Raw genomic sequence first — 24,225 nt, 5'->3', positions numbered from 1 at the left:
ATATTATTAAAATAAATAAACAACTATATAATATATAAATAAATATAATCAATTCATATTAAATAAAAATCAATTGAAGAGATTAATCAATATATTTATCTACAATTCAAGAAATTAATCAATGTACTCAAAATAAACTGTGAGATTAACTCAATATAAAAGTGTCAAAACTATAACAATAAAAAAGAGCAAGAAAGACAATTTACGCCTTCCTTTAAAACAGTCTATAGATGATAAACAAAAAAAGTTGATTGACTATTTTGTGAGTTTACCTGATCAAGTCCAATAATTAAAATAAATAGTTAAAACGTTTAACAGTAATAAACGTCAGGTACAACAAAACAGAAGTTCATCTACAAATATAACTGGATAGTAATTAATATAACCAACAAATATTTGGAAAATAACAAAATAACTAAAGGTATTTTTTGGGCGGACCAAGGGGGGCAACTACCCCCTGGCTCCGCCCCTGTGGACAAAGGTCACTTAGTCTCTCCATTGAGAAGTTTTGGAGAATTTGATTTAAAAAAAATAAAATAAAATAAGCAGAAAAGAGAAGTTTTGGAGAATTAGATTCTATGAGGCTCTTGAAAAATGAGAATGGAAGAGCTAAAGCTAAGCAAATGGCCTAACATAACCGGCATGAGGGAGAGAGTATCAAGTACAATAAAAAGCTATGGTAAAACTAAGTCAATGTTTCTACCAAAAAAGAAAAAACTAAGTAAATATCATAGATTAAAAAATGACTAGATGGTATGCGTCAAGATTGAGAGCAAAAATTTGTCCATTGAAAATTCTTCTATATTACATAAAACTAGGAATTCCTGGCCATCATGCTTCGAATTTCGCAAACCTATAGGTATCTTTTAACACATTCTGGACTTGTTGTACAAACTTTATTTACATGTTTCATGCTAGCTGTATTATTTGATAACGATATGACACCATCTCATCCAAAAAAATAATAATAATTGATGGACCTGGCACAACTCACTCAAGCAGCCTCCTTGTCCAGAAGAGGGGCTAGTGGACGAATAAACCATCCCATCAATCTCGTTTTATCTAACACGAGTGGTGTAAAACCTCTAATGCCTTATCATTTTGTTAGATACAATATCTGTACAACTTTTTTAAACTAACCAACATTTCTTCTCTCCTCCATTTTACTAGCAATTTTCATGACTGGTTGGTCCATTTTTTTGTATGTGTTTTTTCTTTTTTTGAGAAAGATATTTTTTGTATGTTAGGTAAATATAAAGAAGCTGTTTCGGTTAATTCAACTAATAAAGATTATTATGTCTCTCAAAAAAATAAATAAATAAATTAAGATTATTATCGTTAAATAATAAAGTTGAATATGAATCTTGCCTATATTAACAAAAAAAAAATATTATATGTATCTTTACTTGAAATAAAAGAATATTCATTATAGAATTAAAATCGTAAGCAAAAAATTATACATACAAGTTCAAACTCTTAAGAAAGTTTTTACGTCTCTTGGATCAACTAGCACATCAAGTATAGAAACCTAAGAATGATGAACATTAGTTAGGTCTTTGACTCTTTTCACGTGAAAAAGGTTTCTATACTTGATGCGTTAGTAGATCCAAGAGGTAAAATCCTGCACTTTCAACCTAAATATAAGTTTATAATTATTCAGTTCTTAAATATGTACAGCTCTATAATTATCAAGAACTTTATAGCTCTATTGACACATTAATATTTATATTTTCAACAAAAATATTCAGAATTTAAATTCATTTTTTACCGATAGATTTTCAAGAAAGATATTTTCAATGTTCATTCCAGTTTGCCAATTGGAACAAAAATTTCAATACCAAACAATATATATATACACACACACAAAAGACTTTCATAAAACTAGTAAACTTATCCAACCCAAACTCATAAAAAGTCCATGATCATACAATAAAAGCTCATTTAAGGAGCCCACAGGGTTATCTTTTTTTTTTCTTTTTCTTTTTCCTTTTTTTTTAATTTTATTTAGGGCAAGGATTTGCTACGTACAAAATAAATTATAGCAACTCTTACAAAAATACACACGTATTAATGCCTTAGATAAACACATGTCCAAGCTTATATTTAAAATATATTTTAAACATAGTACCTTAAAGCTCTCCCGGTATTTTAATCCAGAATTGATCACTGGAGTTTTTCTCATTGGTCACAATGTGAGTTTTTTTACTTCTTTACTTTTTGTCAAAACCTCTCTTTTTGCCCTTTGTTTTTATAACTTAATTTCAAGTCTCACAAATGCATCAATTCATACAGAATCATCATTTCATTATTTTTATTTTATGAACTTGCTTCTCCAAGAATTCATGCCATGAAATCCCATTGAACTCTGTATCAGATAGCTATATTCTATGAAGCATATTTTGCAAATCCAACCTGTAGGAACAAAAAAATAAAAAATAAAAATAAAGAAAGGGAGACAGATAGCAGATCAATGTATGCAATATCTCTTTATATACAATCAGTATTGCATAATGTTTAAAGAGATATTGCATATATTGACTAGGCCAAAATTAATGTATAATGTATAATGTATAATTAAAGAAAGGTATATGATGTCACTAGGCCACGACTTTCAAATCAATTTACACTGATATAAACAGTTTGAAGATAAAATCAGTATAGCATTGCTGGACAGCTGAACATCATACTAGGACTCCTTCAAATCTTCTTCTTTCAAGCCACTACACTTAACCACTGCTATACCAGTCAAGATTTATCAGTAAATAGACATTGTATCATAATGTAGTTATTTTGTTTCAGTCTTCCATTCCACCCAACTAGAACCCCTTCACCCTCTATGGAATTACAAATAGCAGAGACTAAGCTATGCTCCCTAAGTGCAATCAATTACTCATTAAATCAATCAAGTGACTATTTAAGATAAAGTTTCATCAAAATTAATTACCAATTTCAATTCTAAATTCATTATGTGGGAATATCTATTTTGTCAGATGGATCTAATCTAAATTCACTAGGTTGCAACATATTGCTATGCCATGCCATATATTGGTTATGTATTAGCCTAAACACAATAGTTGCAGTAATGTCTCTGACAATACATGCAGATATTTCCAAATCTTGAAGTAAATTGTACTAGAGATAATTCAATAAATTATCAAATTAAAAATCATTAATTAGATTTTTTTATAAAGGTTGTTCAGAATGACTTAAATTTAGACGATAATTTAAACTATGTTTTGTGGTATGGAACTTGTTTCTGTTCAAATAGCCTTAACATTACTGTTCTTGAACTAATACTATAAACTTACAGCTTCAAGAATTGAAGAATGATCAATCTACAGTGGTCTTGAACAAAACAGATGAACAAGTGGATCGGTATCAAGAATTGCTGGGACAGAAAAGGAATTTTGTTCTCCATGCCTCAGTCGCCATATTATCATTCCTTTTTTTTGGTTTGGTGCCTCCTGTGGTCTATGGCTTCTCATTTTATCAGAGTGACAACAGAAACCTTAAGCTCGCAGTAGCTGCAGCAGCTGGCCTTTTATGCATCACAGTACTTGCCATAGTTAAAGCTTACACCCAAAAGCCATCCAAGTGGAGCATTTATATAACAACTATACTTTACTACCTTTCTATTGGGATCGGGGCCTCTGGCATTTCTTACTTGGCAGGTTACCTAGTCAGGAAACTCATTGAGAAACTACGTTGGTTTCAGTCAAGTGTAGCTACCATTCAGCCCATGAGTTTTGAGAAACTTGCGTGGGAATCCTACTAATATCATGGGTTTTAAACATGAAGCGTGACTCTGTTATTGATGTTGCAGGGTTGCATTCATTGTCATTAGCAGTTAGTTTTTTTTTTTCCACCTTTGTTATTTTTTTTGAAGTTGTAGTCCTATATTATTATCATCAGTGCTGTTAAGTATGATCTGACTTCTGAGCAACTGATGCCTATTGATGTCTTTGGATATGAAACATCGGCATTTCAGTGGTTTTGACTAATATTTTAAAGCCATAAATTTACTTTCTGAAGATCAAATTGTAACTGGGCACAAGGGTTACGTAAAGCATGTTGGCATGTTGCAATGTGCAACCATCAAGTGACAATTGCGAACATGTGACAACTATATTCTATCACAAATAGCAATGGAACTAAGCATTGCTAAGCAAGCCAAGGGTTTTTGAATGGTCAATGGCAAAAGCACAATAGAACAGAATCGCTTAGCTATATGAAATATCCATTTGAGCACATCTCGTGAGTTGCTAAGTACCGTGGAATACTCTGAAAGCGTCTCATTGCTACTTGTAACACTAATAACACCCACAATGTACACAAAATTGCTGGACATTCCGGGCAATAAGCACAAAATCTTTTTTTATTTTATTTTTTTTTTTTTAAGTAGATGATACTCGAAGAAAATTTTCCCAAAACTCAACAATACACATTGCCACCCACAGTTACTTTCACCAAACACGGGCACAAACAAGTAAACAATTCTCCTGCCTATATACAGTACAAAAACACAGCGAAGCTATTAATATTTGAAACGTCCAGAGTCTCTCTAGCCCCTACTGATGTTAATTTGATCAACTGGTAGTGCAGAAACTAATATTAACATTGACTTAACAATCATTTCCTTTACATTTTTTTCAGCAACCAGACTGAGGCAAGAGCAAGAAAAAAAGAAAAGGAAACAAACAAAATGAGAATTGAAACAAAGCCAATACAGAATGAAATCAAGCAAACAAAAAAGCTAATTATTATTAAACTTTGTCTCCACAATTCTAACTATCACAGTCACTGTTTGATTGCGAAGAAAAGAAAAGAAACAGAGAAAAAATTAGCATTGGTGATAGTATGAACTCCAAGGTTGAATTATTAGAACAGGGCCAAGGACACATGTTCTTAGCAGAAGGAAACCCTGAGCCTAGCAGAAAAAAAAAAATCAAGAAGATTGGGTGTAGCTCCTGTAGGACAGGCATATTGCCTAGCCCTACTTGTTCCCAATCATCTCCTCAATTCATCCTTGTAGTACCTACCAACTCCCTGAGTTAACCAATACACCAGTTCCAAGTTAGTTTGTAAACATGTAGTACAACCCATGCACAACTTACTTTGAAAGGATTGTTCAGGCAGGGTTTGTTAAGATTTCTGAAGCATCCAGATACATATATCACCAACCTGGAACTTAATGTCTATAAAAGAAAAACAACAACAACAAAAAATGTAAGAGTAACTAGTAACATGGCCGAGTTTTCTTATTCACCTTGAATAGGTTTCTGCACAGTCACAGCTTCTCTGCTTTTCTAGTGATTTTCCCCGAGCTACTGAGTTCCTTTGGACAATGCCTGATCTTTTGTAAATTACACAACTCTGGCTCTGTCCCACTTGCTGAAACTTTCCCTCTCTAGGACTTGTATAATTTCCTCTCTCGTCAGCTTCTTCAGAATACAGAGTCTCCCCCTCACTGCTATACCCATGCAGCCATGCTGCATCTCTGAAACTTCTAATGGAGATGAACTAGACTGGACCTCACTTGAACGTCGATCTGAGTACCATCTAAATTTTATTTACAGGGTACTCGACTTCTAGAAAATCGATTACAATTTAAATTTTATTTACACGGTAATCGATATTTAGCGAGCCGAGTACCATGTAATTTTTTTTCTCGCCGGTACTTGATTTCTGGGAGATAAAGTATCTTTAGCATATTATTCAATTTTTTTTACACGGTACTTTATTTCTGGAAAGCCAAATACTGTATAAATTTTATTTATTTGTTTTTTTATGGTTTTTTTTTTTTCAAATTTAATAAAAGTAAGTACCTTGACATATTTTTCTGATATAATTTCAATAGAGAAATTATATATCCACAATATTTTTACAATAAATCCTAAGTAGGAGGTTGTTACTAGTTGTTATTGTTAAGGCAAAAAAGTAATCTTAGTGTTAGGTTCAAATTTGAACCAATATCAACTAACCATATATAATTTGTTGTGAAAATATTGTAAAAATGTTGTAGATGTAGTACTTTTTGTTATTTGCCAAAAAAATTAATTAATGATGTTGTATCATTAACATAAATATAAAAAATAATAATAATAATAAAAACTATATAGAATAGGAAAACCACTAATTCAAGTTTTGTGTATACAATGATGATGGAAAAACTGAAAGCGAAATAATAGCTGAAGTAAATTTTCACATTTACTTACCGTCATCAAGTAAAATCAAGCTCTCTACTGAATTAGCTATGTAAGCCAACCAATTAGCATCTTTAATTGCAAGAATGTTCTGATTTAGACTCTCCGGATAAATTGAAACCACACCAATGTCATTCTAAATTAGAAGTTCACCCTTGTCAATGCAGCCATAGAACTTATGAACCCAATCTATTGATACAACACATTTCTAAGTCCAAGACTTAGCCACACTATAATCTTCCATCACCCATATGTTGTAATTAAAGCCAGTGATCCCTTGAAAACCACTAGTTGATAAGAAAATAGAATTATTCCATATGAGTACCTACGAGGCCCCATTATCTTACGGAACCTCTCATCATTGAGATCAAAGGACAAAATACACTGAAAAAAGTAGTTAGTATGTGCTATAGTGTGCAGAACTCCATTACAAAATATGAAGGGTGACTTTAAAATCAATACATCCATACCCCGATTTTAAAACATTTCTCCACGAATCCGTACTCAATGTGTAAATCTCGCTCACACAAGCAGCCACAAGTCTCAGAATCTTGAAGTAATCGTTTTGAGAATCAAATACAAACCCAAAACCAACATAACTGTACTTGTCAGGACAGGGAGTAGCTAGTTTAAGCTTCTTCAACTTTCTAATGTTTGGGTTCCACAAATATATAATATCACTACGATCTCTGTCATAACTAGCTAGGCAGTAAATGCCGTTAGAAAAGCCAACTATGCTGAAATCTGGGTCCATTTGTATTTGTGGTCGTTATTTCTACAAACCCTGTACAGTTCTTTGGAAGATGAACTATTATTTTCCGTTACTTTAGGAGCATGTAACAGATAACCATAGTGATTGTTAGTGGATATTAATGATTTGGCTAAGGTTTGGTTGAGATTCAAGTGTTTGGTAATGAAGATGGGTGGGTGATGATGGAGTACCAAGATTTGGAAACGCACGTAAATCGGATTAATGATTTCACTGTTAGCCCACCCAGGATTTCTTCCACCACATCATCTAGAACACACTGAGCAACAGTGGCAGTGGATCTCTGCATTGCATGGTACCTATTATGTGATGAGGGCTCTTCTTTTATTAGTTGGGATAAAAAGTCTTAGGATTAATTACAGAAAGTCGCCCTAAATTGAGTGCCCTAAATTGAGTTCATAACTATCCTGAGTTCGGTCATGTCAAAAATGACTCCCTTGTCCTAGCTAGTGACTTACATTTTTGTAATTTCCCTCATGTAAAATGACTAGGTAATTTAGTCGCCCATTTTCTTGCCAGAAAGTCCAAGTTCGGTAATGAGTTTCAGGTTTGAATTGAATCCGTTCCTGACGATATAGCTCCTCTTGTATCTCTTGATACTTTGTAGTTTCTTTTCTTATTAATCTAACTGGCCCTCGGGTCTGGTTTCTCCAAAAAATAAATAAATAAATAAATAACTTTAGCATTGACCTTTTTTTTTTCTAGTAGACATGATGATTTCTTTTTTAAGTTAATAAATTTTGATATTTATAAAAGAAAAAAAAAATTCTTTTTCCAAATCTACATAGTACATACAGTTCTAGCATGCATGTGTGCATGCCCCTCTATGTCCTTAAGCTCTTCAGCACATTTCCTCTTCGTTTCTAGTTCTTGCTTCATCTTTCTGATTTGTGATACTGCTAGCTTCAGCCTTCAAGTTCAATTCCTTATCCTTCAGAATGAGAAACCCTACATGCTTGGTGAAGACAAATAAGTATACAATAAGAAAATCTATAATAAAAATATGAAAAGCTACTCAATCTTTAGTTATATCAGATTAAGGTTATAGCCTAAGGCTAAAACCAATTTTGTAGCTAAACTTTCCATATGAAACAATTGCCACTACTTTTTGCGTGATTTTTGGACATTTCAAATATAATGATTTGGCATAGAGTTGATTAAATCTGTCATATTTTGCCATGTGACTATCATTTTAGCTAATGTCTTTATTTAACATAATTGGCCATCTTTTTAATTTATAATTTAATTGAACTATTTCTTGGCTCAAATACAAGTAAGATCAAAGTTCCAAAAGTTGGAATATTCACATGAGTAGTGTGGTTGGTTAAGTAGTGAACTTTCATATTAGATACTAATGAAAATAAATAGTGGTTAATATAATATGGTTGAGCTCATACCTAATAGGTTTAGACTTTTTGATTAAGGGTCCGTTTAGATGCAACTTATTTTGCTGAAAATTGAATACACTGTAGCAAAATAATTTTTAAATGTATGAATAGTACCGTGGGACCCATTTTTAATATTTTTCTGAATAAAGTGGTTGTAGGTCCTATGAATAGTGCATGAATAGTGCACAGATGGAAAAGTCAAAAATCACAGCTAAAAAAAAAGGAAGGAGATGTGAAAACTCAAAACACAGACGCAAGATAATTCTTATCCAAACAAACACTAAATGTGTTTCTATATATTATATTAACTACTCAATTAAAGTCTTCCAAATGTGACTCTCCCCAACACCAACTTCCAACTAAATAGCTACATTGATCAATGTAATAAAAACAATTAAATTTAATATAATTATATATTTGGATTTAATAAGAGAACTTCTTTTTTTTTGAGAAATTAAATTAGAGAAGTTAAAGGTACAGAACCTAAAGAACTACTTAAGTTTTATTCTTCTCTTCTATATTTTCATATGTACTTGGATTAGCCTACTTATTTCACTTCAAAAAAAAAAAAAAAAAAAAACCATGTAGGTACATATATCATCCACATACCCCATATTTGGGCCTCATACTAATCTTAACTTCTTGTTTTGTGATTGAATCATCTACCCCAACCTATCATTCCTTTCAGCCATGAATACTACTGGCAATTAACTTTTTCTATTTTACATATGTTGGTTTTAGTTATTAACTATTTCCTCAATGCAGTGAACATTATAGCCTTGGCATTGGCAAACTTGATTGGTGGACTTTTTGTCATTGGTCATAATGTGAGTTTTTTTATTTGTGTATAACATTTTTTGTCAAAACTTCCATTTCAAGTCTCACAATTTATCAATTCATACAAGGTCTTTTCATTTTTGTCCCCAGAAACTTCTCCTTCAACTTGATCAATAAACAAAACAGTTGCAGTAATGCCTCTGATGATACATTCAGATATTCTCCAAATCTTGACATAAATTGTCTATATGGTTTAGGGCATTGATTCTTAGGCACTTCTTATTATACATCATACATACGCATCACTCATTTTACATTTTAAATGTGAACATCAATAAAAAAAAATATATGGACATCATGTGTGAAATTGTGGATGTCGTATATACTGAAAGCTCGAAATGTGTGAAAACACTAGAGCTCGTTTAGACCCTCAATTCAAATTACGGCTTGGTTGTTTTTACACTAACTTAATACTAAGTGCGGAATAGTGTAAACGCAAGCAAACTACTCTAATTCATACTTAAATCAACACAGCAGTAAAATAAAATAAACAAGAGTAGGGAAGAGAGATGCAAACACAAATAACACAGAGACATGTTACCGAAGAGGAAACCGAAGAACTCAGCGAAAAACCTCTCCGCCGCCCTCCAAGCGGAAATTGATCCACTAGAGAATCAGTTGGGATACATGGGCGAGCAAGAAACCCTCCAAGCCTAATCTACCCTCTGTACCTAAGCCCTCCAAGCTCCTATTTCAACAAGGCTTATCGGAACCGTGTCTTGTCTAGCTCTCCAGATCCCACAACAAGCTCCATGTTGCATCTGCCATCTTTGGCTTCTTCCAATGTTTCCCAACAGCACCAAAATCTCACTGGACACTCTTAAAAGGTGTGGTAAGTGTTTGGGCTATTGACCTCTCAATGGTATGGTAATGGAGAGGTAGGAGATGAGGAAAATCCACAAACAAAGGTGTAGAGAATTGTTGGATTAACAATTTCTAACTCTCAAGTGTTTTAGCTAGGATTTTCTCTCAGAAGCTCTCTTGAGCATTTGTGGGTAATATGGGTATAAATAGTGTAGGCACAGAAAGTGTGTATCAGAATGGACAGGTTGGCAGAACAGAATGTCTCACGGGTGTCTCGCGGGAAGACCTTACCCGCGATATACTCACGAGACACAGCTGTCTCCACCTGGCCTGACTCTTCGCATTCCAGCATGTGCAAGGCACATGAGTTACTTCGCGAGATGCTAAGTCACGAGCTACTTGCGAAAACACTTCATTCTTCAATAGCTTGAGTCTTCACACTCTCTCTCACTGTCACACAACCCTTACAATAAATTCCCACAACAAATACAGGGTACAAAAGATTGAATAAAATTACAATCAAATTTGACACGGAATAAAAACCAACACAATACAAATTTGTAAATCACAACTTTACATATACAGAGCGTACATTAACAAGTGCGAGAGAACAATTACTGTGTTTTTTTAACTAAGTTATGCAATTAAAAAATACTTAATTAGATTTTTTGTAAATATTGTACTTGTCTTAGATTTAGCCGATAATTTGAAGTATGTTATGTGGTATGAAACTTGTTTCTATAAGTATATTTTTTAATCCTATTGATCTTGAACTAATTTTATAAAATTATAGCTGAAGGAATTGAGGAAGGATGAATCTAAAGTGACCTTGAAATCGAATGGAATAGAAGAACAAGTGGATCGATACCAAGTGTTGGGGCAGAAAAGCAATTTCATTGTGCATGCCTCAGTAGCCATATTATCATTCCTTGTTTTTGGCTTAGTGCCTCATGTGGTCTATGGCTTCTCATTTTATGAGAGTGACAATAGGGAACTTAAGCTCGCAGCAGTTGCAGTAGCTTCTCTTTTATTAATCACACTACTTGCCATTGTGAAGACTTAATCCAAAAGCCAACGGAGTGGTACAACTATATCACAAATATATTGTACTACTTGGCAATTGGACTTGGGGTCTCTGGCATTTCTTTCTTAGCAGGTTAGTTAAAAAACTCGTTGAGAAGCTAGGTTGGTTTGAGTCAAGTGTAGCTGCCACTCTCACTACAAGAAATTTGATTATTTTCAATGGCTAAAACCGTTGAAAAAAGTACTAAAAACCATTGAAAAGACTATTTTCGACAGTTAAAGTAACCGTCGAGAACCGCCATTAAAAACTATGTCAAAAAAATTTTTCTACGACCTATGCAACTGTCAAAAAAAATGTTACACTTTTATCAACGGTTAATAAACGTCGAAGTATTATTAAAATCCGTTGAAACATAAATACATAAAGATGCTTATTACTTTTTTCTACATGTACTCAACCGTCAATAAAGGGTATCTTGAAATAAATTTCAACGGTTTGTAAACGTTGAAATAAGTATTTTCTTTAAAATAAATAAATTTGGATGCACTTTTTACATTGATCAAAATTTAATAACCTAATTCAAAATATAATGTAAACACAATTGTGCAATTCCTAATTAAATTTGCAACAACCAATCAACTACTCTTTTAACACAATAAAAAAAAATGTACAAATACAATGGATAATCTCTGCTTATCCATTGTATCTATTCAAATGGTCTTCGCCTTTTCTCAAAAATAAATAAATAATTGATTACCCTAGGAAATCAAATATCTAACTATGATCTGTGAATATTGAAGTATTTGCAACTCATTGGGTGGAAAGATTTGTCTACAGACTACACAACTTCCACTGTCAGTGTGTTGTTGCAATTTCAAGTTTACACTACTGGGAAATGGGAACCAACTTCATGAGCTCACCACCATGAAGCAAATATAAACACTAGAATTTTGCATAGTAACAAAACAGTTAAGCGAATGTAGACATTATAAGATTTATTGAGAAAAAGGGTGTAAGTATTCCTTTTACATTAAAGAGGTTTGATGAATAATAGTAACTTTGTTGCTTCTCACAACTGAATTAGGAAATATTTGTTAAAAATTTCTACATGGAGTCTGGTTGCTGGTCCCATGCTTAACATTGAGGTTGTTGGTTCTGACTCTTCAACTCAGGTCCCATGCTTAACATTGAGGTTGTTGGTTCTGACTCTTCAACTCATCTCCAACTACAAGAAAGAATGCTATGTGCCTGAAAAACATAAAGATAGGCATAAAGTGTAATGAAATTTGAACTCAAAAAAAAAAGAAAATTTAATATTACAAGATGTGAAATATATATGAGAGAAAGTTTTAAGTCAGAAAATTTTATACCTGAAAAATTCATCATTCTGACTTTTGAGTCAGCATCAATATCCGTGGTGCCATCCAATGCTTGTTGCATGTGATGTAACCACCTCTCTGCAACTCGATGCATGACAGGGAATGGTCGGTGGCGTGCAATCAAAGCAGGATGACCTGCCAAACATTTAAATCCAAACATTAAACTAGTACAAAAAAAATTCAAATCTAAAAATCAATAACTTTTAGAAGGATGAAACCAATAGGTAAGTCTCTATCCTAAACTCTTGGATATCATTAGGAAGAAAAGGCAAAGACCATTTGAATAGATACAAAACATACTAACTAAATAAAAGCCTTCAAAGTATGGTATTGAGTGTAGATATTGGAAAATAAATCAAATGGTCAACAACTTTATCCGAAGTACAGAAATAATTCAAACCAAACCTTCATTTTGAAACATTTAATTCCATTAATTCATATCAACATGATCCATATCAACTCAGAATCTATTTTTAGCAAAATCAGACAACCACAATAAATGGGCAGGTTTATCCCATAACCAATTCCAATTTCCATCCACTACAAGATAATTTCTACTCTGTTTGGAGTTCATTCTACAAGCAGCCTTCTGTCCAGGAAGACCACCAGCCTCACAATGAAAATTATATAAGTCAATATACTGGTTTTTTTTTTTTTTTGGTGTGTGTGTATAAGTCAATATACAGTTATAGGACAATTTTTTAATGCAGCCCTAAACATTCACTAGAAGAACCAAGTAGCCAGTTTCAAATGAAAGCAATATCTAAGAAAAGATTTTATTTGGTGTCCATAGATTAGGGGACAAAAAAAAATCTGCATAGGACAAAACATCACCACATGTAGCTATGGAACTCACTTTTCTGCAGCAACCAAATGCAGATTAAGATTAAATACACTAAAATTGCATTGATTTCTAATACACTTAATTTTTTCAAGATACCCATTCAGATACTATCATTACAAATATACTGCTGGTTCCTCGGAAAACGCAATCATCTCAGGAGTAATTTAGTGTGGCACATCCAAACCAAACTAACAGAGAGCTTTGACATATAAATCTAAAAGAATGAAGCAACAAATTTCCCATGTCAAACAACTGCCTGTCATGCCACTCAATAATAGATAATTCAATATTATACCTAATATCAACCTATCCTCATCCATTCTCAACTCGTTTACAATACCGACTTTAAATCATGCCTGATAATAATTCACACAGCCGATCAAATCAAAAATCAAGGCCAAGCTTATAGCCTTAATCACAACAACAACGAAATGGACAAGTGAAGAATAGCCTAGTGACTCATGTACTTTACCAACTTTAAACTCTGCCTACCAAGTTCTTGATAAACAATTCTAATTATGGACATTATATAGAGCGCTAATCCTGTAATCCAAGAAGAGTAAACATTGCATAGGAAGTGCTAATCCAAGAAAGCGTAAACATCAAGAATAAGTATACAAATCCATTTCAATAAAACCAGCCACTTCATTACTTATCAAAAAAAATAAAACAAGCCATTTCATTATTTGAAAACTTTGCAGTGTCAAATACATTCTTTGCTCGTCTTTCACAGAGTCCTAATCATTGTCATAAGAGAGCAACCAATCATAAGCTTGGCAAGGCAATTCAAAACCCAACACCTCTTGCCCATTAACCATATTGAAAATATACAAAAGTCAACACAATGGGTCCACAGCAAGTATTCCCAAAAGCAAACCATATCCCCAAATCCTAACCTTAATTCAAACCAAATCCTTCAATAAAACCTTACGAAAGTTCGAATAATAATCACAATAAAAAATAGTATCAGTCCCATATTCATAATCCCCCCCCCCCCCCCAAAAAAAAAAAAAAAAACCACTGAACCAATACAAAACTAACTATTTACAACTACCATAATAAATAAATAACACTATTAAAAATCAACACGATCAATATTGCTTCAAGGGAAAGAGTCATGAGGGAATGGGTAAATCCAAAATAACCAGTGAATGAAGCATCTTAGAATCACACAAAATTACCCAAATCTATGAAATTGGCTTTGAAATTTCTAAGTTTTGTGTGAGAGAGATTTGAGCTACTAGAGAGAAAATGAGAAACTGTGAGAGCTATCTATAAAACTTTGATTTGTTCTATAGCTTTATATAAATTCCGTGTTTCTAATTTTCAACACTGACAACCGTAGATAAAAGATGTGGTTTACCTTCTACATTCATCAAACCCGTGGATAAAACTTTTATTTAATATTTCTTAACACTTGTTTCAACAGTTGTGCCAACTGTAGAAATAAGTAAGTTAATTTCCTTATTTTGATCAACAGTTGAGTACAACTGTAGAAACTTAGGGGTTTTATTAACATTTTTTAGTAACCGTAGATAAAAAAATGTTGAAACAACTCAAGTTTATTGTAGTGTTATTATGTCACGATATGGAGGAATTGTAAATGCAACAAAAACTTACCCATGTAGGCATGTACCATTATGATCATGCTGTGCTTGTATAAAGAAAAAAAAAATTGAAAATTCTATTTTCTAAATCAAGTGTATTTTTTATTTTTGGATAGAAGTGTAATTTCCTTTAATTATTTTCTAACACAACTTTACTTTTAGTTTTTTTTTTGGGTCAAAGAGTGACAGGTTCCCAGGGATAAGAGATATATGGATTATTTTAGATTTATTATTGGAGATATACTACCTTAAAGTCTTAAACAGAAGGCAGTGGCACATGGCCTAAATCTCACTTTGTCAGCCTAAGATCACCTTTCAACTTTCAATGCTTGCATAATTTTTTAAGGAGTCACATGAAAAACCCAAAAAAAAAAAAAAAAAAAAAAGATTAACCTATTTAATTAATAAAATATTTTTATTCATTATTATTAAAATTTTAAATAAACAAAAAAAAAAAAACCATATAGGTACATATATCATCTACATAACCCATATTTGGGCCTCATACTAATCTTAACTTCTTGTTTTGTGATTGAATCATCTACCCCAACCTATCATTCCTTTCAGCCATGAATACTACTGGCAGTTAACTTTTTCTATTTTACATATGTTGGTTTTAGTTATTAACTATTTCCTCAATGCAGTGAAAATTATAGGCTTGGCATCGGCAAACCCGATTGGTGTACTTTTCGTCATTGGTCATAATGTGAGTTTTTTTATTTGTGTATAACTTATTTGTCAAAACTTCCATTTCAAGTCTCACAATTCATCAATTCATACAAGGTCCTTTCATTTTTGTCCCCAAAAACTTCTCCTTCAACCTGATCAATAAACAAGACAATTTCAGTAATGCCTCTGACGATACATTCAAATATTCTCCAAATCTTGACATAAATTGTCTATACGGTTTAAGGCATTGATTATTAGGCACTCTTTATTGTACATTATATATACACATCACTCATTTCACGTTTTAAATATGAACATCAATAAATATATATATATATATATATATATATATATATATGGACATCATGTGTGAAATTGTGGATATTGTATATATGGAGTGTACATTAACAAGTGTGAGATAACAATTACTGTTTTTTTTAACTAAGTTATACAATTAAAACATCCTTAATTAGGTTTTTTGTAAATATTGTACAACATGTCTTAGATTTAGCCGATAATTTGAAGTATGTTAAGTGGTATGAAACTTGTTTCTATAAGTATAGTTTTTAACCCTATTGATCTTGAACTAAAATTATAAAATTACAGCTAAAGGAATTGAGGAAGGATGAATCTAAAGTGACCTTGAAATCGAATGGAACAGAAGAACAAGTGGGTCGATACCAAGAAGTGTTGGGACAGAAAAGCAATTTCACTGTGCATGCCTCAGTTGCCATATTATCATTCCTTGTTTTTGGCTTAGTGCCTCCTGTGGTCTATGGCTTCTCATTTTATCAGAGTGACAATAGGGAACTTAAGCTCGCAGCAGTTGCAGCAGCTTCTCTTTTATGCATCACACTGCTTGTGTCACACTCCGAACCCAAAAGGGTCCAAAGCATGAGAAAAACATCTCAAAGGTACCAGTAGTAGATTTTGTTCCTTTTAGCAATTCAATCCAAATAAAATCATATCAAGTACTAATATCAAGAATTATCATAATAATTCCATTAAATATACTCACAAATTAAGTAAGTCAGAACTCTATACAATAAATACAATGACCATTGGTCACAAAAAATGTCAATAAGTTAGGTAGTGAGGTGAGCCGTTGTAAGAGCATTCCCATCTGCTCTTCTATAAAAATGTTATTTTGACACATCAAAAGCCTACTTTATTATTTTACCACATCATTTTACAATATCTCATTCATCACATCACATGTTTTATTCTTCAATTTTATACATTAAAATAATATTTACAACACATTAAAATAATATATTAACTCCTCCTCCTCCTCATCATCAACAACAACAACAACAATAACAATAACAACAACAACAACAACAACAACAATGGCACAACCACCATTGCCGCAACAATGGCCACCAACAACCATAACCACAACAACACTGACAACCACCACCAACACAAACCCACATCCACCAACACCACCTCATAAAAAAATAAAAAATAAAAATCCACAACAACCCAAAAAATAACCACCACAACCACCAAATTGCTACCACAACCACAGTACCATTGCCACAACTAACCCACAATCCACCACATTCACAAACCTCAAAATCCATCCCAAATCAAACAAACCCAAAAGAAAAACCCACCACTACAGGCCAATTGAGAGAGATCTGATGGTGGGAGGTTCTGATGATGTGGTGGATGGCACAACAAGCTCAGCGGCGTGGCATGGCGTGGTGATCAGGCCATGGGTTGCTATGGATGTGGTGGGTTGAGTTCGTGTGGCTGTGTTGGTGGTCGGGTTTGTGGGTCGGGATGGGTTGGTTAGGCTATGTTGTGGCGGTTGGGATGGGTTGGTGTGGTTGTGTTAGTGGTCGGGTTCATGGGTTGGGATGGGTTGGTATGGCTGTGTCGTGGCAGTTAGGATAGGTTGCTGTGGCTGTGTTGGTGGTCGAGTTCATGGGTTGGGATGGGTTGGTGTGGCTGTGTTGGTGGTTGGTGGTGTGCCCTAGAGAAAGGAAGAAAGGAGAAGCTGAGAGTGAGAATGAGTGAGGAAGAGAGACTCAGGAAAATGGGAGAGAGAAAAGACAAGTGAGAGAGGAGAGAGAAAAGAGAATAAAATAATAATAAAACTTTTACATTGTTGTCTGTATGCTTCTATATTTGAGATGGCACTGTTCATTCATGCCAAATATTTTGGCTTTTAGAACATCTCATGAGAGTGATTTTTTTGGTGTTTGGTGTGTCAAATGCCAAATATTTGGCATTTGACACACCTGATGGTAATGCTCTAAGCACACAAAAAAATTAATTCACAAACCCCATGCTAGCCCATAATAATGGTACGCGTATGATATGGCGCCCATATTCATAGTGATAGAAAGGTTAAACCATGATTGCCACGTTAATCGCTTCCCTCAACAGCTCAAGGTTCACCAATGTCTCTTATAAAGTTAGGAAGTTATGGCTCGCCGCAGTCCCCCTGCACCCCAACAAGGCCTTAGACCTAGTGAATAGGGTATTACTATGATTGCCTAGGTAAAATTGCCACATTGGTCCCCCCCTCTACTTTTTTTTTTTCATTAAAAAAAAAAAAAAGGTTAAACCATGATTTGTTTTTTGAGACAACAAGTGTGACAACTAGCTTTAATAGAAAGGGTGTAAGCTTGATTTGTATTGTATTGCTTGATATCATTTACGTGTAAATGTAACGACAGACAGCTTGTAAAAATGGTTATACTTGAATGCTTGTAATCTGATCTTGCTAGTGATGGTTCCAGGAATTTTTTCTAAGGGGTCAATAGTGTTATAATTTTTGTGTGCTAAAAGTGGTGTAATTTTTTGCTAATGAAGAAGAAAAGTGCAGGGAAAAACAATTTCATTCCGTAACCAATGGAAAAGTAAGCTAAAGTTCAGAGAGAAGGTTTATTTATTTATTTATTTTTAAAAACAAAACTGCAATTTTCAAAGTAGAGCTACTAACACAACACTTTCATAACAAAATCTAGGCGGTAAGTTATTAAAGATATGTAAAAAAGTGATGTTATTTGTGAGTCGAAATAAAAACCAATTAAAACTTGCCACTTAACCTTTATTGTAAAATTATTGTGAAAATAATATTGTAAAAGTAGCACTAAGATGATCATATTCAAGCTTATTTCAACTGGGATTAAACAAAATTTAGAGTTAGGGTGTTCAAAATTTTATTTTAGGGGTCAAAACAAAAAAAAAAATTATATGTATAATTCTTTTTTTGGCCAGGTCAGGGGGTTCATTTGAACCCCCTAGGCTGGCTATAGAGCCATCTCTGGATATAACTAATTATTTGCAGCATGCACTGAGTCATTATGCTCTGAGAGCACCTAATAATTTTTGCTAAAACAGCCGGCAATAAGTAGGAATTAGATGGCTAGAAAACTGTAATAAATAGTGGCAATTTGGGTTGGTAACACTTGAAGAAGGCAATACCGCCAACACGGACTTGTTGCACTCAAAAGCAAATCCTGCATTCAGCAAATTTATCAAATTACTCCTATCTTAATAGGATATAAATCCAGAATTTGTAACCTGCAAATCCCAGAATTATTTTCCGTTGTTAAATTTGCAATCTCTTCAAACGAAGGAATTATTAAATTCCATTCCCCAAATTTCGATTCCAAATTCTCTAGCCAATCACATGATTATCATTCGCACTTTCCTTCTTAGATTTGAGTCTAGTTTCTTTTGTAGGTTTAAGAGTGCATCAATAACTGCCAATATTGAGTTTCGAGCTTGAATCTCTAAATAAATCCCAGTGTAACATGACTAATTTTCCAATAACTTACACATGACCATACACAAAAAAGAGAAATGCTAAATTAATACAAATTTTACCTCAAAGAGCTTAAATATATACGAATGATTGAATTATTTTTTCATGATTGATGACATGTCTGTAAGGACGCGATTCGTGACGGACCGTAACAGTGTCGGGTTCGCACGTAAAAAGGCCCCTAACAATATCATTTGTAGAGCGTGGGTTTGAAAGGCTAGGCCTTGATCGATAGGCGGTGGGTTTTTCGCGGTGTTCGTACCAGTTTAAGTTTTCCTACACCCCTGGAGTCTTTCTCCTGGAGGTGGGCTGGGAGGCTCAGGTTTCTGGCCATTTTTCCCAACCCCTCTTTTAGGTTACTTCTTTTTCCTTTTATATTCGCCTGCGTTCATTGTCCTTCGTCCACGTATAGGGTCAATCTTTCCAAAATTGATACTTGTCCCATCAGCCCATATTCAAAGTCGTTGGGGGTGGTTGTAAAAGCTAAAAACTGCGGCTCTGTCAGGTTCAGAGCATTGAATGGCAGTAAGAGCAGCTTTCCCTGGATATTTTAGATCTTTTGTCCTGGTTTCGGTCCTATACCGTTTCTGCCCTCCTTTCAGGGGGGGAACTTTGGGTCTGCCGAGGACTGAGCCGTCCTCGGCGATGTCCATAGGCTATTCGGTCGAGTTTGGGCCATAGCCCTCCTCGGCTTGGGCCTTCGGATTTTCCCCAGGTAGATGGGCCCGGCCCGTAAATCGTTTGGGCCCCACAATAGCCCCTCAAAACCCGGCTGTCCAACCTCTTGGTTGGAAAGGGGGGTTTTGGTGATGCCAAACCTCTTCCTACGGCCCAATCAATTTGGCCTTTTAATGATGCTGGCGGCTTCTCATCTGTCCAAGAAACGCGCCGGTCTATGAGGTAGCCTTTTGATTTCGCGCTTGATGCGCTCTTACCGCTTGGGTATCCTAAAACGTGCTTTTAATAATCACTATTTACGAGATTACTTTAATTCGACGGTTTATTTTGATGGGGTGGAGAAGTGGAACCGGCGTGTTTGGGTTTGCTGATTCCTTCGGAGATCTGAACCTATTAAATGCCCCCCGCTCCGTCCTCTGTATAAGTAGGACAGGAGGAGGTGATTGTTTTTACCAAAAATCCCTTTTCATCCTCCTGCGACTCTGGAATACTTAGCCTCCCTTAAGATTCGGTTTACTCGCTGGTTTATACACTTAATCGTAAAATACTTTACCATAACAACAAGGGATGCAAAAGCCCCACCCCTCCCAAAAATGCCACGTTCCGATAAAGCTTATCATGGCTCGATCGGGACAAGGATGGCGAAGACTCAAAATCAACCTCATCCTTCTTTCAGTCAAAATCCGAAGCAGGGACTCGTCACGTCAAACTTTCGACGTGACTGAGTCGAGAACACCCAAGATCGTTACCATCCGGCTCCTCACGAGCGTACCTAATATGGCACCGGCGTGTTAGGAGTCAGGGCGGAGGCAGGGGCTAAGTGCTTCTGCTTCTCCCTCTTTTGCTCCTTGGTGCCCTCCCCCTCCCTCTTCTTATTGTCTTCCCAGCACCAGTTCCGCCCTGGTGCTGTTTCTTTTCTATCTTTTGTTCCTCTCTTTGTCTCTTCATCTCTCTCTCTTCTTCTCCTCCTTCTTTACTCATGTCCTCCATTTTCTTTATTCATCTCCTTCATCTTCGTCATTGATTTCTTCCTTACTATTTCCTTCTTCTTCATTCATTTTCTTTTTTAAAGTGAGTCCCTCTCTCAGTATGAGCAGCAATGAGGCGGAGATTAGAGAAACTTTGAAGACGAGTTTAAAAGACGCTTGACAGTTTACTTTTCTGTACTACAGATGTAATGGTTGCTTAGGCAGTTCACATTTTGTATAGGCTCGTTTGAGCCCCTTTTTTGTATGTTGTAGCAATTTTTCATATTAATAAAGATTGTTATCTACCTTATTTCGCATATTATGTCTTTACGTTTTCATAAATTTGCAAGCACTGCTCGGCACAATGAGATAGCATCTAAATCAATGACGACTGAAACCAAAAGACTTGATAAAAAAAAAAGACGTCGCCATAACTTTAATAGAAATGCTTGGCCTAACAGGCCGATCAATGAAGAGTAATACTTACCCAATGTCAGCCGAGGTGAAAAACGAAGGCTTGATGTCATGTAAGGAATAACTATTTGAAGATATAGCACCCACCAAATGATCGGCCTTCTTATATGACTAAGCGCTGGGGCGTTCCACCCCCTTCCTTACACCTTTATTGGTCTTAACATTTTATGGCGTTTAAGCCGTGGATGAAGTGACCTGACATTTTTACCAAGTAACCTTTCTTATGAGATTCAAACCTTTTCTTATCCAGGTATTTGGTTTTCCCATAAGCTTGAGTCCGAGGACCATACAAGGCCTTGGTTCTGTCCAATAACTTGTAATTTTTATAATTTTTCGTGCTTGGCTTCCCCATAGGCTTGAGTCCGAGGACCATACAAGGCCTTGGTTCTGCCCAAAAACTTGTAATTTTTATAATTTTTCGTGCTTGGCTTCCCCATAGGCTTGAGTCCGAGGACCATACAAGGCCTTGGTTCTGTCCCTGGGCCCATATGCCGAACGGGCCTGGGCCGCGAATTTACTGGGCCCACAAATTAAGAGGTGTTTCCATAACTTTTGATCACGCGGTACCTTTTGGCGTCCCAGTGTTCGAGGTGCACCTTCTCGAGACTCCTTTAACCTCAGGGTTGCAGACGACGTTGGAAGTCGAGCCAGAGACGTTTTGTCTGTAGCGTTCCTTGGGACGCTGCGCGAATTAAATGCCACCACCCTATCTTTTAACATAAATAGGAGAGAAAGTTGCTCTATCCACACACAAATCCTTCAGATTCCTCCCTTAGTTCATCATGCTTGAGGCAGGGCTTGGGAAAAAGGAGCTCCCTCCGCCACAAAGGCGTCATGTCCCTCTGAGACTCAGAGTAGGGAGGTACGGGCCAAGGAGGTGCAAGTCCAAGGGAGCATTCCATTTCGTCATAGGGGAGAGGGTCTTTTTCCCTCTTTTAGTCAAAATCCGAAGCAGGTTCTGGTCATGCCAGTTTTTCGGTATGTCCAGAGAAGGAATTTCCACCATCAGCACTGTCTGCCTTGTAGCAAGCAAATTTTTGTGGGGGCTTCCCAACCTCAAGCTCCTAGCACCTTTTCTGTAGATGGTGTTAGCCTGAGGTCAGGTTCTTTGGCTGCCTGAGTTATGGGCATGCAGAAGTGTCGAGGAATAGTTTCCTTAGACAACAACTTGGCGCAGTAGCCAACCTCTCCTCTGAGCTGTCCCCACGGCTTTCTCTCCACTCGCTTGTATTTCCCTTTACTTATGTAGTCAGCTTTAGTGTAAGCTTGTTTCAGCTTTTCATTGTACACTGTACTGTTCCTTTGTCTTAATAGAACAGGAGTCCATTTCTCTATACATATCTTTCTTCTCCGTAACAACTACTTTATGCATGAATATTAAATGCAAGCTTGCTCTTAAGGATATTCCGAGCAGAAAAAATGCTTTAATACAGGTTCCTACTAATTCAAACTCACAAATATTATCAAGTATAACAATGATAACTTTCAATAAATTAAATTCTTGGAACTAACCAGGATAAGCGCTGAGTACTACGCGATGCATGCTAGACCAATGTCCGAGAACGATAATCTCTAAATAATTCGTCTGAAAGGGTAGCTAAGTAGCGAGGGACTTTGATTGTGTTTTTGGGTAATGAATTGCGTCGTACCGGATCAACCCCTTTGACACTAGGGACTTGAGGGCAGATTGTGGAATCCATGCATTCAAGGTATTAACCCATTTGTGAACTAGGAGTCCTCTTTGGATGGATTTTGAGGTTTACGTGCCATAGTTGGTTCCACATCCAGGTAGTTGGTTTTCCCATGGGCTTGAGTCCGAGGACTATGCAATGCCTTGGTTCTGTCCAAAACCTAGTTTTCATTACATCCAGGTAGTTGGTTTCCCCTGAGGCTTGGGTCCGTGGACCATGCAATGCCTTGATTCTGTCCAAAACCTAGTTTTCCACATCCAGGTAGTTGGTTTCCCCTGAGGCTTGAGTCCGAGGACTATGCAATGCCTTGGTTCTGTCCAAAACCTAGTTTTCCACATCCAGGTAGTTGGTTTCCCCTGAGGCTTGGGTCCGAGGACCATGCAATGCCTTGGTTCTGTCCAAAACCTAGTTTTCCAACATCCAGGTAGTTGGTTTCCCCTGAGGCTTGAGTCCGTGGACCAATGCAATGCCTTGGTTCTGTCCAAACCTAGTTTTCCCACATCCAGGTAGTTGGTTTCCCCTGAGGCTTGGGTCCGTGGACATGCAATGCTTGGTCTGTCCAAACCTAGTTTTCCACATCCAGGTATGGCCTTTCCGGTTGAGTCCAAAACCTTTCCACATCCAGGTAGTTGGTTTCCCCCTGAGGCTTGGTCCGTGGACCATGCAATGCCTTGGTTCTGTCCAAAACCTAGTTTTCCACATCCAGGTAGTTGGTTTCCCCTGAGGCTTGGGTCCGTGGACCATGCAATGCCTTGGTTCTGTCCAAAACCTAGTTTTCCACATCCAGGTAGTTGGTTTCCCCTGAGGCTTGGGTCCGTGGACCATGCCATGCCTTGGTTCTGTCCAAAACCTAGTTTTCTCTTTGTGTGGGATCTTGGCTTTAGGGGAGTTAGCTCCTCAGCCAAGCCCCTAGGGTTTATCCATACGGTTAACGCTACCAAGTGCCTAGTTTGCTCTTTACAGGGGACCTTGGCTTTAAGGGAGTTAGCTCCTCAACCCAGCCCCTAGTCAAGAAACGTAGTCCCTAATAGAACTTTATACTAGAACTCTATAACCAACGGTTAGATATAACGAAGAAACTCTATCGACCCACTTCCTACACCAAC

General features: G+C 35.8%; 2 protein-coding genes across 2 annotated transcripts; one reads left to right on the top strand and one right to left on the bottom strand.

The window, feature by feature from the left end:
• The first annotated feature begins 2,087 nt into the window (after positions 1 to 2,087).
• LOC115961964 (membrane protein of ER body-like protein) lies at positions 2,088 to 3,794 on the top strand. The gene is made up of 2 exons (XM_031080848.1): positions 2,088 to 2,192; positions 3,311 to 3,794. The coding sequence occupies exons 1-2, from the start codon at positions 2,088 to 2,090 to the stop codon at positions 3,773 to 3,775; spliced, it is 570 nt and encodes a 189-aa protein (XP_030936708.1). The 3' UTR covers positions 3,776 to 3,794.
• Positions 3,795 to 5,007: 1,213 nt separating this feature from the next.
• LOC115961963 lies at positions 5,008 to 6,957 on the bottom strand. Its single transcript, XM_031080847.1, has 4 exons — positions 6,730 to 6,957; positions 6,216 to 6,339; positions 5,182 to 5,195; positions 5,008 to 5,046 (listed from the first exon to the last, which is right to left on the bottom strand). Exons 1-4 carry the CDS (start codon positions 6,955 to 6,957, stop codon positions 5,008 to 5,010), a joined length of 405 nt encoding a protein of 134 aa, XP_030936707.1.
• Positions 6,958 to 24,225: the final 17,268 nt, after the last annotated feature.

The sequence above is a fragment of the Quercus lobata genome, chromosome 9 (assembly GCF_001633185.2).
Source record: "Quercus lobata isolate SW786 chromosome 9, ValleyOak3.0 Primary Assembly, whole genome shotgun sequence".
NCBI classification, from domain to species: domain Eukaryota; kingdom Viridiplantae; phylum Streptophyta; class Magnoliopsida; order Fagales; family Fagaceae; genus Quercus; species Quercus lobata.
The sequence above is the reverse complement of the archived record's forward strand: the minus strand, read 5'-3'. Positions and strand labels throughout refer to the sequence as shown.

What these genes read in the sequence shown, in the direction of transcription:
- LOC115961964 (XM_031080848.1), top strand. Translation starts at nt 2,088, where the DNA reads ATGTCCAAGCTTATATTTAAAATATATTTTAAACATAGTACCTTAAAG. An exon ending in TTTTTCTCATTGGTCACAAT is followed by an intron (nt 2,193 to 3,310) that starts GTGAGTTTTTTT and finishes ATAAACTTACAG; the next exon opens with CTTCAAGAATTGAAGAATGA.
- LOC115961963 (XM_031080847.1), bottom strand. Translation starts at nt 6,957, where the DNA reads ATGGACCCAGATTTCAGCATAGTTGGCTTTTCTAACGGCATTTACTGC. An exon ending in TGAGACTTGTGGCTGCTTGT is followed by an intron (nt 6,340 to 6,729) that starts GTGAGCGAGATT and finishes CTTCTAATTTAG; the next exon opens with AATGACATTGGTGTGGTTTC.